Below are 17,609 nucleotides of genomic sequence, written 5' to 3'. Positions count from 1 at the left end.
TCACAATCAAAAAAGTATTTAATAGCAGTGCACAGTACAGGATTCTGGCAGTATCAACACATATAAAGCTTGTCAATTCAGTTGTCTTGACTGGCATGCAGCCAAATCTTGCTCACTTGTTTGCACTATCAGACACCCGTGGATGAAGCCAGCCCTACGGAAATAGTACTTTATTGAATGAAGCAGACAAATAGTTTACCTTCAATGGTTTGCTTTTGGCCAAAATTGTCTGCATGTGGATCAATACATATACCATAAATTTACAATGAAATATAATAATGATGCTTTGATCTGATCCAGTCTTTTCCTCAGTTAAAATTGAAGTGCCATGAACACATCCCAGTTACTCATTCTCACCCCAACACTAACAAAACCATTAAGTAGAGATATACACATGTGCAACATGACTCGCAACTCAGAGCCAGAGAGCCACGTGATATGGATGTCCACTGGCCCAGTCTGATGCTGATCAAAATCAAGGGAGGATTCTCAAGTCTTCTGAGTACCAATTTATTCAGGTGCACTGCAGAAATCTTGCGTTGAACCTACTGGCAAAAATTTTTGAGACCAAATATCCCAGAAATATTTTATATCAGGGCACACGTGTATCGTTCAAGGACAAGGACCCTAGCTGATCACTTGGTGGAGCACCTGCTGCAATTACTTGAGCATGGTGCAGCACCTCCATTGCCTCTGCTACTTTTGCCTTTAAAGCTTCAGGTGACTCAAGAAGATGTAAAACTTCAGTCTGATCCATCTCCAAAAGCATACCAGTGACTTTGCCAGCATGGTCATGTTCTAACTGATCAACCAGGGGATATAACTGTTCACCTAGCATCTAAGTTTGCCCAACCAACATGCATCAGCAAGATCACACCAACAAAACATTGAAGTACCATAGAGAAAACACATGCTCCAGCTAGTCATTAAGAAGATATCATGAACAAACAAGTTGAAATGACATACCACTCTCTGCTGATCTGGAGGAGCTGAAGCCAAGGCAGATGCCAGTGCATTGATTGGTATAGGTTGAGGTAAAGCTGTGTCACCTGTAGGCACTGCTATTCCACCAATTTCCAATGGAACAGGAAGCATAGTGCCTACTAACCCCTGAGGAGGGATGACTGCATCTGGCGTATTCCTTGCATTTGATGTGTAGCGGAAACCGCGATTGGCACGTAACAGCTATGATCAAGAAATAATACACTGTTTAGGTATCAACAACAAAACCCACAAATCCGTTTGACATGCAATTAGGAATTCACACCATAGCTTTTGCAACATTGGAATATATGACCACAGACTGACAAAGCCACAAGTGTGGTATTTCAAAAATAATTACTCGAAGCTATCCTGTCCAACTGTGGAAGGAATCATGTTCAGTGAGTTGGCCATCTAAGGGTCAAGTTATGGAGGTACCTGCTGCTGCTGTTGTTGCTGTTGCTGCTGCTGCTGCTGCTGCTGCTGCTGTACATTGCCTCGTCTCCCAATAAGTCTCCCTTGCTGCCCTTGCCTTTGAACCATGGGAAGAAAAAAGTTTGGCATTTGTGTTCCACCAGGCCGCATCCCAGTAAGAACCTGCTGCTGGTACCCATATCCAGTTGGCTGCAATATGTTGAGAAAACATAGAGCTTTTGACATTGCTAAATCTCTTGATATTTATCAGTATCGAGGCTGAATTCAAAAGGCCACATGTTTCATCATAACAGATTATATGTTTCTAAAGGAATATTTTCATAGTCAGTCAATAACATATTTTCACTAGTCTTGCAAAAGCTCAAGGAAGGTAATTCAAATAGACATGCAAACTTAAAAGCCTTTTAAGCTCACTGACACTTTAATCAAAGAACCTTGTACAAAATAAACCATGATTGTCGCAATATAACTTATGTCCATAATCTATGTTATGTTCACTAACTTCATACATAATTATGGTTATCACCTCGAAACTTACCTTTGACCTTACTTTCCTTATGTGCCAAAATTTGCTCGGGTACCAAAATCTCATCCAGCTCCTCAACCTCGGGCTGAATTTCAACAAACATATCTTCTGACACATCATCATGAAAAGGCCTCAACAAATTGACATGAAAGGCACTATGTATCCACCAATGTGGAGGTAATTTCAACTGATATGCCACATCGCTGATCTTCTCCAACACCTGGAAGGGCCCATAGTATCTAATACTCAACTTTGGATACAATCTTTCTCTTCCTTTCATCTTTTTCAACCTTGCCTTTTTAAAACGTAGCAATACATAATCACCCTTTGCAAAATGCAAAGCACATCTATGGCGATCAACTACCCTCTTTTTCTTTTCTTGCAATCTTTGAAGTGCATATTTTATCATCGCATAGGCTACATCCAAGTTTTCCACATAACAATCAGTCTCAAAGATCTTATCCTTAGTTTACAGAATAGGTGGTATCTTCTTGCCACCCTCAACCACCTCAAATGGAGCTTTGCCCGTAGAACTATGGAGAAGCAAACTCAACCAAGGGAAAATACTGCTCCCACTGTGTCTTGTGGTCTGAAACATAGCACCTCAAAAGATCTAGCACTGTGGAATTTGCTTCCTCATACTGACCATCTGTCTATGGATGGAAGGATCATGAGAATTTCAGCGTGATATCAATATTCTCAGACACCCCTTCCAAAATATACTAATCATCCGGGGGTCTTGATCACTAATGATCGACTCTGGCATACCATCATACTTAAAGATGTACTGCAAAAACAATCGTGCCATACGATCAGCCTTTATTTTCTTCCTCACCGGAATGAAATGGGCTTGTTTGCTAAACCTACAAATGATAGTCCATATCCCATCATTCCTTGTAGATGTCTTAGGAAGCTCAAAAATTAAGTCAATTGCAATGCTTTGCCAAGGCCTATCTGGAATAGACAAGGGCTGCAACAAACCCAGCATCTTTTGCCTATCATGCTTTACCTTCTGGTATACGATGCATGTTTTAACAAACTGTTCTACATCATGCCTCAAAGCTAGCCAATAAACAAAATGCTCCACGGCCTTGACCGTGGCATCAATACCTCTGTGTCCTGCATACGAAGGAGCATGACTTTCAATGATAACTCTAGGCCTTAACTACTTTGTGGCACACAATCATCCATGCATCATCAGAAATCCATCTCTTAGCACAAAGTGTTCATGCCATTGGCCATTGCAAAGCTGATCATAAACATTCGCAAAGTCTGAATCAACAACATATTGCTCTTTCATAGCATCCAACTTAGTGTGATAAACCATGCTGATGGCTGAAATTTGTGGCTTACGTGACAATGCATCAGCCACAACATTCTTTTTACCATCAATATATACAATTTGAAAATGAAACATAGAGAGAAAATTTGCTCATCTTATATGCTTCTCTGACAACTTTGTCTACATCAAAAAGTACCTCAAAGTTTAATGATCTATCTGCACTATAAAATCAACCCCCAACAAATAATGTTTTCACGTAGACAGTGCATGAATTACAGCCAAGAGCTCTTTCTCATAGACCTGCAAATTCTTTTCTGCACCGTGGAGAACTCGACCGTCCTGCAACCAATTCAATGCAAACATTTACTTGAATTGTACCCACGTTGACAGTGCTCTACCTTGCATCAAAAGAGTGGACTACCATTGTAATGCATTCCCTTTCAAGAAAGTGGTGCCTTTTTAATCTTCGAGAACTCCGTGAAGTTTCCCCCTGAATAGACTACATCAAATTACTGAATGAAAGTCAAAGCTTTCAGCCTATCTTATACACCACTGAAGGACTCAAACTTCACTACTTTTCCACCCTCACCATAGTGTCAAGTTGTCATACACTGGCTACTGCAAAACAGGTGCACTTGCTGAATTTACATCAAAACCAACGCCAAATGGAGTATTTGCATGACGAGCATTCATTCCTTGAGCCCCATAAGCATTTAGGGGTGCAGATACAATTCCAAACATGCTGCTTTGTGCCCCAGGCATCAAGCCACTACTGTCATACATAGGGTTTTGCATATTTCCAACCATACCCGAATACATTGGGCCTTACACACCATATATTGGTTGCTACATACCATAGGGATTTGTGCCATACATTCTCGTATGTGGTCCTTGTCCAGCCATAGCATGAAAAATCACAGCCCTTTTATTTCATTAGCATCTTTGGAAGCTTCAAATGAAGGGTTATCTTCGATGTATCTTGCTGTCCCAAAGGTGTAAAAGATGTCTTCTTCTTCTTGCTTTTCATGTCCTTCTTTGAAGCATTCAAAAATCGAGTAAATTGAGGATCCTTTGCCAATTCAGCAAAGAGATTTACTGCTGTCATCATCGTTTTCTTAAACTGGTCACATCAAATTCCTCTTCACTTTGTTGGTCATCAACCTCCTTATACCCTGAAGGCTATGCATCTTGCCCGATAGCAACATTTTCAGCTTGCCGTCCATGGTCTAAGCCTTGTCCAAGGTCAAGCATTGCATTTCCTTCATTCCCATGTGAATGCTCATATTGAGAGGCATCATTACTACTTAAGTCCATCTCACTATATAAAGACATATAGCTGTAATTTTTCAGGCTTCAGCTGAGAGTAAAAATCAGCATTAGCACAAAGCTTTGGCTTGCAATCAAGTGTCTCGGGTCCACCAAATCAAGGGATTGAGTGGTAATTTCGGCAATGGAACCATGAAACCAACCTTCCTCCTTGGATAGGGCGGTAAATAATCTGATTAAGCACTACTTACAGCAATTAACAAATTCACAAAACTCAAATGCACACTTTACCATATAATCTTGGATATTGGACACCTTGTTGGCCCCAAAACTAGCACCCTTTCGGTATTTATTTAACTTAATTGAAGAAGAAGTTGATGTACAATGGAATTCTCCCAATCCCTTTCGGTATTCCAACTTCCCTTGCTATCCAAAATGACCAAGAAGTCTTCAATCTGATTTGCCCCTTGATTCGGGCAGTCAATTGGCCTTCATCTGCTTTGATGGAGATAGAAAATGCCTAAAATTCATTAATTTGTTGGTCCCTCCACTTAAATTTGAATAAAAACAACTTCAGCCCTATTAAATCCAAGTCTTGGAGCTTTCAATTTCTAGCATGCTTCCCGAGGCTGCTATTAAACCCTAATTTCTGTTGCTGCAGATTAGGGTTTACAACAAAAAAATCTGAAATTTCTCAACCTCTCGTAATCTCAATGTTGTAATCTTCGGAGCAAGGCTGTAGAAAGATTGGAAGATGAGAGAGAATGCTAAGGAGAAGAAAATTCTGACTTTCTTCGCAAAGAACTGAAGAAAATCTGTCATTTACTACTATTGTCCTATGTCAACAACTTGTAGATACAAATAACTGAAGAAAATCAATCATTTACTGTTAATGCCCCGTCTCAATAGCTTGTAGATGTTGTCACTTGCTATTGATTGGTCTTCTCCTACTCTTGGCTGCCTCAATGATCCTCCAATGGCTGCAAATCAGACCAGCAGAATCTCCTCCATCTCTCTTGTAGGTTGAATACACTACTCTCTCCAACCTCTAAAGACGTTTTTCAGTCTTCCATGGGTATTTTTTACAAGTGGTAGCCTTCCCAAATGGTTTTTCCAGCATTATCCATAACTAAATATTAATTTTCACTCTTTAAATACTGAAAATTAATCTAATAATTATTTCAATGCCCTGAAAAATAATTTGACTGACCAATAATTAAATTGGCTAGACAACTTCCATTCCTGAGTGTCTTTGCGTCATCTTTGACCATTGGATTGGCATTAGGTACCATTAAAAGCCACTTCTCTAGTGTCACCAACTGACACTTATGGCCAAATGAATGACCTAGGCCAACAACTAGCATCAGATACCACCAAGTACGTGCACGGCATAACTTACAGCAACTTTTGCCGTTGACATCCCCTAATTTTCTCGGATCCCAAGCTTGTAAATTTACTCTAACCCTAGTTACACCTCACATGTGCAGCATTTACTTAACCATGTGGTTAAAAATTAATCCACATGTTAAGTAAGGTTTCAAAAATACATGTCCTCATGACACCTAGTACCTATAGACATAACTTATTACAACTTTTGCCTTTGGTACCAACTAATATCTTGAGGTCATGATTCCACACTGTGAAATAATTAACTTTCATCTCACATATACAAGTGACATTAATACATTTGATTAACTTTTAATTAAATGCTAAGCAAAGAAATAAAATTTCACGTCCTCGTGACACGAAGAATCACCTGTAATAGTACCATCAATAGGATTCTCAAAGGTTGAAGCCTCGTCGAAAATCACATCTATGCTCACCTGAAGCTTATGTGTCATCAGGTTGTAGTGTCAACAGCCCTTCGTGGTAGTGATGTGCCCCACGAAGATGAGCTTCTTGGACTTCAAGTCAAGCTTCGTCTTCCTCTTCTTCTTGTCAACATGAACAAACACATCGCATCCAAAGATACGGAAGTTAGACACAAAGGGCTTTCGACCAAAGAAAGCTTCGTAGGAAGTTGTGTCCTATAACGCAGAAGTCAAGGAGAGGTTGCAAATGTGAACGACAATAGCCACCGCCTCACCCCAAAGGGTATGAGGAAGACCTCGATGCTCCAACATCAATTAGGCCATCTCTAGCATGGTCCAATTTGCACCTCCACCACACCATTCTCCGAGGGTGTGTTCAGATGGGTATGCTCCACGCGAATGCCGTAATCCCTACAAAACCGACAAAAGAAGTCGGAAGTAAACTCGCCACCATGATCTACTCGTACGCCACAAACTTTGGAAGTAGTCTATGTCTCCACAAACACCTTCAACTCGCAAAAACTAGAATACGCCTTGCTCTTGTACTCTAGAAAATAAGACCACACGTAATGATTGAAATCGTATATAATCAGCATCAAATACTTGGCCTTCCCAAGGAAGGCCATGCCCATAGGTCCGCAAAGGTTGGTGTAAACCAACTCAAGCGGGGTAGAAGTCTGTCAGAAGTGAAGCAGCGGTGGAAGCATAAACATGTGCTGAAATAAACTGCTGAAACACAAGACAAAAAGAGAAAAGAAAAGAACACAATACAGATGAGAACTCAGATGTATGCACGGGAAATGGAATCCATATATCTGAACACGAGACAGTCGCATACAACAGTGAGTCACTGGCTGCGTGGGCACTGGCACTGGCTCCTCTCTCCACAGAGTCTGCAGATGGTAAAATGAAGTGGCTGACTGAGGAGGAGCCACTGAGTATAAATAGGCTGAAAAAGTGGGGCGCAATAATGCTGGTCGGACAGCATTAAAGCTGGCCGACTGGTACATAAAATGCTCCACTGGCATAAAATGCCACCCCAGAAAAATACCTAAAATACCTAATAAAAATGCCTAGCCCAGATCAAGCTCAGACTCACACATGAGCTGACAAATACTCTGCTAACACCCTCTCTCAGATCATGAGTGATCTGATACAATACAATAGTACAATGAATAGGGATCAGAAACTATACAACATAGAACCACCAAGTAGAACCATGGATACCCAAGCAATGGGTGATCAAGCCACCACCAAGGTGCCTCGGAGAGAACCTAATGTCGATGTCGATCGTACCAAACACCTGAAAATAGAGAAGATCATAGCATGTCTCTGTGTCCATCACCAATGTCTCGCAGTAGCATACAAGACCAGCCTGTCAAAAATGCCTCTGAACATAGGTGACCATGGAGTCCCTGCCTTTGGCCAGACCGCCAAAGTGTCCCCTCATGTGAGCTCCAGACGAAAGCCTCCCGCTCTCTGTCAGAGAACCAGCTCATCATGAACGTGGATGTCAATCCCAGCTCCAGGATTTGATTCCGCCAGACTGAAGTCGATGCGTCAGGGACGTCCCTCTCTGGAACCTGTGCACCTGTATAAAAGTATAGATGAGGCGCGGCTGCCCCACCTGAACACCCGCTCACACTCTCTCTCTGGCACAAGAGAGTCGTGAGGGATGACCTCATCACCACCACTAGAAAGCAGCCGAGGAAGGGGCCACCAAGCCCTTCCCGTGATCCGAAGAAGAGGATCCCTTCCACGCCTTGGACTTCACCTTGGTCGGAGGATCGGAGCCGGAGTCTGATGAAGGAGAGGACTCATCGGTAGAGTCAGCATCCCGCGTCGTCTTCTGCTCCTCCTTCCTAGAAGCCGCTAACTTCTTGCAGTCCTTCCGCAAATGTCCCTTCTTGCCACAGTGGTAACACTGGGCCTTCGACTTCTTCTGCCCATGACCCCTCTCTGAAGCTACATAAGCCTCACCTCCATAATGTGCCGGAAGCCGCCCCTGTAATCTCAAGGATGCCTCATGCTCAAGAAGCATCGAGGTCATATGTGTAAAACTGACAGGAGTTGATGATGTCTGCACCCGCAAAGCATTGGCCACTCCATCAAACTCCGGGGGGAGCTTGTAGAGGACCGTCCCGACAAGATGCACCTCGGGAAGAGCAGATTGCATGTGCCGAAGATGGTCCTGTACCTGCGTAACACGAAGAAGAAAAGACTAAATAGTATCTTTCGGCTCAAACTTCATCTGCTGGAGCTGGCCATAAAGTGTGACGGCCCGCATGGTGGAAGGTGCCTCATACATCTGCTGCAACTTCTGCCATACTTCAGGAGATGTCCTACAGGAGGTAACCGCCGGTAAGACCGCTTTAGAAATACACCGAAGCAACGCCGAGTAAGCACGGGCATTGTCCGAGTCCCATGTGAGCACCGCTTCCTCATGGTTGTCCTCATCAAAGTCTTCAGGAAGAGGAAAAGGACGGAGAGGTCGAGCAATAGCTCCACAGACGATGTACCATAGCCGCTTCTGCACAAACCAAGCTTTCAAGACAGCACTCCATGTGAGATAATCAGGTCCATGTAACTTATCATCAGTGGAAGTGCACGGAGGAGCCATATGGAGAGGATAAGAAGAGAAGTAGAGAAGAGATGGAATTTAAAGAGGAAACACAGCCAAAACACAAGCACAGACTACAGAAAATGAGAGTTCACATGCAATGGAACCCAAAATCTGATCAATAGAAGACAAAATCTGCTGCAGAAAGTCAAAAAATCAGTCAAAAAACTGCCAAAAACAGCAAAAACGGCCTGAAGTAACAGTCAACTAGCCACGAGAGACGCTGAATCAGCAAAACGCAGGCTGTAAACTGGAGAAAAACAGGTAGAAAACTGTCGCCAGCAGCTGCAGATGAAAAACGCAGGCAGTAGAGGGTGCATAGGCAGCAAGCGATGGCAAGACTGCAAAAAACGCAGGCTGAAAACAGCCCCAAAACAGGTCGCCTGGCTGCGACAGCAGTCGTCCGATCAGCAGGGGTACAAAACAGTCCTGAAATTAGCAAGAAAACACAGCAGAAACATAGATCCTGAAAACTGATACCATGTCAGGCAGCTTGTGAAGGACTGCATGAGCATCTACAAAGCCTCCCACAAACCTCCCCCCACCACTGATGGAATGGCAGCTGGCTCAGGTCTGGCTGCAGTGGAAGGCGAAGGTGCAGGCCCTCCGGTTCGCCCTCGTCTCCAAGAGCCCTGATTCCCATGTCAGAAGTGGAGCAACGGTGGAAGCATAAACATGTGCTGAAATAAACTGCTGAAACACAAGACAAAAAGAGAAAAGAAAAGAACACAATACAGATGAGAACTCAGATGTATGCACAGGAAATGGAATCCATATATCTGAACACGAGACAGTCGCATACAACAATGAGTCACTGGCTGCGTGGGCACTGGCACTGGCTCCTCTCTCCACAGAGTCTGCAGATGGTGAAATGAAGTGACTGACTGAGGAGGAGCCACTGAGTATAAATAGGCTGAAAAAGTGGGGAGCAATAATGCTAGTCGGACAGCATTAAAGCTGGCCGACTGGTGCATAAAATGCTCCACTGGCATAAAATGCCACCCCAGAAAAATACCTAAAATACCTAATAAAAATGCCTAGCCCAGATCAAGCTCAGACTCACACATGAGCTGACAAATACTCTGCTAACAAAGTCCTCCTAGTGGCAACTTGGGAAGGTGGTTGCCTATGTTGCTTACCTCTCAAAGAGCTAGGATACAAAGTGTGAATAGGAGAAAAATCAAGGAGTCCCTCCACCGTCTTCTTCCTAGAAGCCCGTTAAAGTTGAGATGGCCATAATGAGCATGGCAAAGCAGCCCAAGCTCATGAGAAGACCTCATGACTAAGGCGGTGAGTGTATAAAGCCCACCCCCCTAGGATCCTATCCAAAGAATGGCACCTCTAGACTCATCCTCCACTGTCACTACATCTTGTGTGTAAAGACTACACAGGTACCAGGTCATATAAGACTATGAATAGACAGTAGGTTGAAACCTAAATTTGATACATAGAGAACTTTGGCTGAAGAAGATTGTCTGACTGGCAATAAAGGAATAGTCCCCACTTCTCAAACGGGAATGGTAGAGTTGTCACCAATGGTTACTATGCCCCCTCTAGCACTCAAATCCTGAAGTTATTCATGTTTGTAGGTCATGTGAGAAGAGGCCCCATTGTCAACGAGCCAAGGCTTCTCTTAAGCGGAAGAAGCAAGAGTAGTATCCTCCTCGGCAAATACATAGACAAAGACAAACTCTATCGTCGCTAGGGCAGCCTTCGAATTCTTCAAATCCTTTTTCTCGAGATGAGTGCCCTTTCCACAATGTGGGCACTTCGGCTTCTTTTTCTTCTCATCCTTTTTGTCCTCCCGCTTCTTGTTCTTGGCCTGTGCCTTCTTCTTCTTCCCTCCACCTGTACCTAGAGGAAATGCCTTGGTGGAGCCATAACCACTAGCCCCAACCTCTCTGAGTCGCTCATCATGCTCCAAGAAAAGTAGTGAAAGCTCCTCCCATAAAAGTGTCTCATGTATCCTCGATATAATAAGGCTAGTGTAGAAGACATTGAATCGAGGAGATGGCAGCTCAGTCAAAAGGATCATAGCCATGTCTTCAGAGGATATCATCTGAACAAGACAAGCAAGCTCACCTCTTATGTCCTTCATCTTTGTGATGTGCTCCTTCATAGAGAAGGAAATGTAAAGACTGAGCATCAGCAACCTCTTCTCAAGATAAATCTTGTGGGCAAATATCTTGTGCTGATACAAAGACACAAGCTTCTTCCACGCTTCTGCCACGGTCTTCAACCTACGAGCATACACAAGAACACAATCTTGCAAACTCATTAAGAGAAAGAATCAGGCTTGGAAATTGAGCCGATCCCACAAGGCTGCTCAATCCATAGAAGTCCCATCTATTAGATCCTCCTTAGGATAAGGGATGGAACCTAAAACAAGAGCCCAAAGATCAAAGGTGTCGAGCAAGCACTCCACCTTACACAACCACAATGAATAGTTTGAACTGTCAAGTTTGTCTTCTTTGGGTAATGAAGGTAGAACTGGCACCTACATCGAGGGTATCAAGGACAACATCTTTACTTCAAACAAAGCCTTCTGTGATAGATAAATAGAAGGGAAATAGGTGCAAACGGAGGACTCATCTTGCCGACTATAATCACGATAATCGCATCTCCACTCAAAAGAGTGTCTAGAAAGAAGCTCCTCCTCTAAGCCATCAAAGCTCGTGAACCGGTAAGATATCTTTGACCCTATAATCACCCAAAAAGTTTTGTTTGGATGGAGACAATGCGGAAGACAAAAGATAGTTAGCTAGAGGGACTGTAGATGCATCGTCTGTTAGGAAAAAGCAATTGCCTGTCACCAAGAAGTTGTCGCCTACTATAGAAAATTTGTGTTTTCAGGAAAACAAGGGCTGACTCATGTCTAGATACTGACACCTAGCTCCTACGGAAGTCGCTTGGCTACCAGAAGGTTGGTTGGATGGTGAACAACTAGGACATAGCAAAATGACCAAAAGGTCCACTAGGTAATGCCATGGAGGCAAACTATGGTACCAATTGATCCATACTTGATGAAGGCTAGGTGGCATTCCCAAGTCGTACAAAATCCAAAAGTGGGGGATGGGAGGATAAACCTTTATCAAGGAGACACCACCCTACTGAGAAAAAGGGCATGCCTAAGGATAAAGAACCCCCCGGAGTGATGTATGAAGGCATGAAAGGTGCACTTAATGAAGCCTAAAAGGAGGGTGCAACGGAACTAGTGGGTGGAATGCGTGGAACATAACAAGTTAAAGGGATTTTGTCATTTTTGTAGATGTGGGATATGTGTTAGTTTCCTTTTATCCATTAAATGCAAATGATGAAAAAGATGAATCACCAAAATCAGATCAACCATGAGATGTAAAACCTAAAGGAAAAGATGAAGAATGAGCACTCAACATAGATTCTCGCAATTTTTGTTTACCTTTTCTTAAGTTCAAAAAGAAAAATTTGTCCTCTTCAAGGCTTATGATCGAATACTTAGTATAGAGAGTTCCTTCAACCTGAGCATCACCAATATCTTACAAAAAAGAGAAAGTAAACTCAAAAGATTGAGTAGTAGCAATATGCATACCTGACATAGGAGTGAATGAAGATGGAGAAGTGTATGTAAAGGATGAAGGAGGTAAAGATGGAGATGATAGTAGTAATGAGGGAAATGGTTTGTACTTCATGCTAGTTTCCACATTAGGATGGCCAATTCATTGTTGAACTTCCGTCCTTCTTGCAAAATCATTAGAGTGGTGTACCGAATCTAAAGGAGAAATCTCATATTTACCTTCAATCTACTCTTGAGCGTGATACATGAGGATGAGATCATATTTAGCTCATGAGATCTGATATGATCTGTGGACTCCATGGTAGTCCAAAGACTCTCCGACCATGTCCGAAGGAGAGTAAGTTGTGAAGCCCACTTCGTCTCGTGTTTCGATGTGCTAGGCTTGAGAAAATTATAATGATGCCGTGATGATGTGTTCGAAGCCATCTTGTCCTCCTATTGTTCTTGCTTCTTGCAAAGGGCTTCCAAATCAAAGGCTGAGGTTTCTGTGGAAGAGAACCTTGATTTGATACTATATAAAGAAATACTCTAACGTAGAAACATAAATGAAAACGTACAACAAGAATAAACCCAACAAAAAACAATTAGGGTTAAGGTAACTCAAAGACAATGAACACAATGGAAATTTGAATGAATGGTTGAATACTGAATATACAATGCTCATGCAACAAACAAACCATGCAAGAATGAAAACCATACCCCAAACTCTCATGTCTCAAGGACCAAGGCAAAGGTGCTGAGCAAAAGAGTGTGTCATACTCCTGACGAATTTTGAAACGCAGCAAAGCAACCTCCAGAAGTCAAACAGCAACAAACACAGCAGTGTGTGGTGTTGGATAAGTATCAAACAAGCTAAGGAGAGAGAAAACAGCAAAGGCAGATTTTGATGATAACATGGATTGTCAAGCGGCAGCTTGGAAGACCAAATGCACCCTTCTAACGATGTCTAAGTGAGGGCAACAGCTGGAAGGGCCAAATGAGGCAGTGCGAATAGTCCCCAGGCTGAAATCAGCACTAAACGCAAGGCAATTGGTCGCGAGGCTCATGCACAGCCACTTGAGAGGTGGAGGATAGCAGCAGGTCCAAGGGGTGTAGATTGCAAAGGGGAGACTAGAAACACGCACTAGACTGATGTAGACAGCAAAGGGTAGCTTTGGCTAATATGTCCTCCACGAACAAGGCAGCAAAGCTAGAGGGCTTGAAACCCTGCAAAAACGGGATCGGGCTGAATGGAGGACAACATGCCTATTTATAGAAAGTTTTGGGACCTTGTATCGCACACTATTTTAAAACTCTCTCAAACCATGCACCATTTAAGGGGTAGCTTTGGCTAAGATGTCCTCCACGAACAAGGCAGCAAAGCTAGAGGGCTTGAAACCTTGCAAAAACAAGATCGGGCTGAATGGAGGACAGCATGCCTATTTATAGAAAGTTTTGGGACCTTGTATCGCACATTGTTTTAAAACTCTCTCAAACCATGCACCATTTACGGGGTTTTCATTAATTAAGTATTTTTGAAGCTATTTAAGAGGCCAATTCTGCATGTAATGCTTATTTTAGCTCAACACCTACAATAGTGAGAATGTTGATCTAAAAAATCATTAGCCTTAATTAAATAGCCCAAAAACATAAATTAATTAATGAATTTCAACATGCTTTAAAACAAACGTGATTCTAGAGAGTTGCAATGTCCCACATGCAAACACTAATTTGGGAGGCCCCAAACTATCTATGAATAGACAGGCTGCCCTCCCACTCAATCGATCTCGTTTTTGCAATTTCCAAGCCCTATAGCTTCACAATCCATACCCCGTTCTGGAGGATATCTCAGCCAAAGCTGTCCAATCAGCATCCTCTATCACTAGGCACCTATTGTGTCCAGCCTTCCACTACTGATTCGAACTGTTTCCAAACATCATCTACTTGCTAGTCATCCTAGCGGCTGCAGTCTTCGCATCAAAGCTTGCATTTGCTGATCTTCCCAACAACTTTGCATTCAATGTTGTCCAATCGTCACCCACTATAGGTGACCACATTGCTGCCTATGTTTGCTGTTGCTGCTGCCGCCCACTTGGTCACCATCTTCTAATGCTGTGTTTTCCAGATTCACACCTTCCTCAAGCTGCCACATCATCATCACAATCTACGTTTGCACTTTTCTTCTCCATCTTTGTCTATCTAACACTAATCCAACATCCACTACTATGTTTGCTGCCACCAAACACATATGGAAGCTGCCTTGCTGCAATTCAAGATCCGTCGGAGTACGACACACTTTCCAGTTCATACTCTGCCACGGTCCTCAAGACACGAGTTCCTTCACTGCATACTGTGTTTGCTGCATGAGCATTGTATTCTAATCAAATTCATTCCATTTGTTATTCACTATGTTCATTGTCTCTGAGTTACCCTAACACTAATTGTGTTTTTTAATCAATATGTGCCATTGTTGTACGATTGTATTTTGAGTTTCTATGTTAGAGTATTTCTACACATGGTATCAGAGCTAGGTTCTCTTTGAAAGAACCTAAACCTTGATCTAAAAGCTCTTCTCAAAAGCCAAGAACCAAAATAGGTCAGATGACTTCGAACACATCTACATTGAAAGACCATCTGTCGAGAACTAAGCACGAGTGGCATCCACTACCAACTCCAAAAGGTTCCAACAAGACAATTGATCCTTTTGACTTCAATGGAGACATCATCGATGAGGTGCTACAACTGATCTTGGCATACAAAGCCGGGATATCTAAGAAGTTACATCAACAAGCCTTCAAACAAAAGCTACATGAAGAAGGTATATTTGGCTCTTTCCCATCAAATGTAGTGCACAAATTTAATGATGTTGCAAGACCGTCGAGACCTCCACTAGGGATGGGGGCCCCTATTGGAGAGAGAGATCCGAAGTACATTCCATATGTCTAACTACACCACTTGGCTGAATCTGATGAGACACATAGTTAACCCTTAGAATCTATGGGACCTTGTGCAAGGATTGGAAACCCATCCTGATCCCGCATTGTTCCATATGAAGTTGTCCTTTCATGAAAGGCCATAGTCGAGTTGATGCAAGGTCTTATCCACGAGTTTGACTCATAGTTACAACATTTTGACCTAGCATTTGTACAATAGGAACACTTGATTGACCCTATGCAGCTCAAGACAAAACCCATCATATCACACTTGACCATGATCTCCAAATTTTCAAAACCACTAACCGAGATAACCTTAAGGTCAAGTTGACAGAGTATCAATGCCTTCTTGCCAAGTTCTCTACCACGCGGGCTCTTTAAATCCTTTGATGACCAAGTCATGTTGTTTCTAAAGTGGTCAATGAAATACTTCCATTTTGTGCAACATGTGATTTCACAGCGTATCGTGCCCACCTTTTATGAATGAGTGTCAACTATTGCGTTACACTCAGCTATTCAATCAATTTCATAGCCCTACATCTTTAGAGGGGGGCCTCACTACCACTTCTCAAAAGGGGTAACAAGAGAAGGGAAAGCAAAATCAAAACCAAACATCAAAGCAAAAGCAAAAGCAAAAGCAAAATCAAAACCAAGCTAGTGAGTCACAAGGAATCTCCCAATCATCTTTTAAACCGGGGTGGTAGAATATACCTAAAAAGAATAGGTATTCTCACATTATAAGAAGGTTGGCCATTTTGATAACGAGTGTCGATCAAAGGTAATAGGCACACAAACCCTCACCCCTCAATCGAGAAACTCCTAATAGGGGAGGGAAGGTGACGGCAACCAAAATCAAGGGCAATGGCATGGTCCAAACCCACATTGCCACCAGTCAACCATCATAGTCAAATTCGTTCTCGACGCCAAAGGACCTATCTAACTAGTCTACTAAGGCTCACCAAGGATTCGAGTCTCACTCATATCTTCGAGTTGTCTCTCGATGAGGTGATTGTAGAGGCCCACTCCCCATCCAAAACATTTTCCTAAACCAACCTCTACAGCCAAGCATTCCCTCTGCTGGAGATATCCATCATGTCCCCCAAAATGGAATGAACTTATTATATGTTTAGTAGCTTTGCCAATTGGAGCAAGCAATCTTCTTTACAGCAACCACTGTCGAGGTCCTCGAACTCTCAAATTGGTTTAGTGATTGCTCACAGTGAGGCACAACCTACTAGCTTGTATCACATGATAGTTTCTTTCCGAGCCGATAGTTGAGGGCTCAGAGTTCCAACCCTTCCAAGCTTTGGCCACCATACGAGAGCCTACAAGCAATGAGTGTCTTTGGCATTATCTCTTGGGGCATCTCAAGTACCAATCTCTTTATGAGTTGTCTCGCCTACAAATAGTTAAGGGTCTTGCACGCCTAAAACTGTCTAAAGATGTCTATAAAGCATGTTAGCTAGAAAAACAACACCATATCCCATTTCCTCAACAATCTACACATCAACCTGAGGTGTCATCCATCTTGATCTTTGCAGGGCAACATCCACTTTCACCTTAAATGGTGTGTTATACCTTTTTTTTAATTGTGGATGATTTCTCTAGATATATATGGGTGTATTTCTTAAAGCATAAATCTAACATGTTCACCTACTCCTCTACATGGGAGGAGTTGATACATAACCAAATTGGTCATCGTGTAGGTTACATGAGGAGTAATATTGCTGGTGATTTTATCTCCCATGAGTTCATGGAGTTTCTACAAGAGCATGGGATCTCTCGCCAACTCATCTCTACTAACTCCCCTTCCTAGAATGGAGTGAGAAAGCATAGGAGCCGAACAATCATGAACATGGCATACTCCATATTTTTTGCAACAAAGCTCCCTAAGTACCTTTGGATTGAGGCTATTAGCACTTCAATGTACATCTTTAACCACTGCCCCACTACAATGGTCTCTCAAATGACCCCATATCATGCATTCTTTGGCTCTTAAGATGTAGCTTTCCACTTTAGAGTCTTCAAATGTCACGCCTACATACACACTCCTAATGATAAGGTAGAAAAGCTCACTTCTCAAGCTAATGTCCTAAATTCTATAGGAAACTTCTTCGAGGCAAAAGCCTATCGTTTGTTAGATCCTTGGACAAGGTGATCGTAAGGAGAGATGTCATTTTTTATGAGAGAGACATTGTGCACTCTTCTGCACCAAACTCCGAG

General features: G+C 42.6%; 1 protein-coding gene across 2 annotated transcripts in view; it reads right to left on the bottom strand.

Moving 5' to 3' along the window:
* The window catches only part of LOC148018970 (polyadenylate-binding protein 2-like), a 39,489-nt gene continuing 21,880 nt past the window's right edge, over positions 1 to 17,609 (bottom strand). For both annotated transcript variants that reach the window (XM_087701479.1, XM_087701478.1), the window contains exons 7-9: positions 1,420 to 1,605; positions 967 to 1,185; positions 1 to 838 (exon numbers count right to left, since the gene is read on the bottom strand). In XM_087701479.1, the coding sequence (XP_087557605.1) occupies positions 593 to 838; positions 967 to 1,185; positions 1,420 to 1,605 (651 nt within the window). In that variant the 3' untranslated portion in view covers positions 1 to 592. The remainder of the gene's footprint in view (positions 839 to 966; positions 1,186 to 1,419; positions 1,606 to 17,609) is intronic.

The sequence above is a fragment of the Lygodium microphyllum genome, chromosome 20 (assembly GCF_053477565.2).
Source record: "Lygodium microphyllum isolate KBCC chromosome 20, Lygodium_microphyllum_v1.1.10, whole genome shotgun sequence".
In the NCBI taxonomy this organism is placed as follows: Eukaryota; Viridiplantae; Streptophyta; class Polypodiopsida; order Schizaeales; family Lygodiaceae; genus Lygodium; species Lygodium microphyllum.
This window is presented reverse-complemented; position numbering and strand designations above follow the sequence as displayed.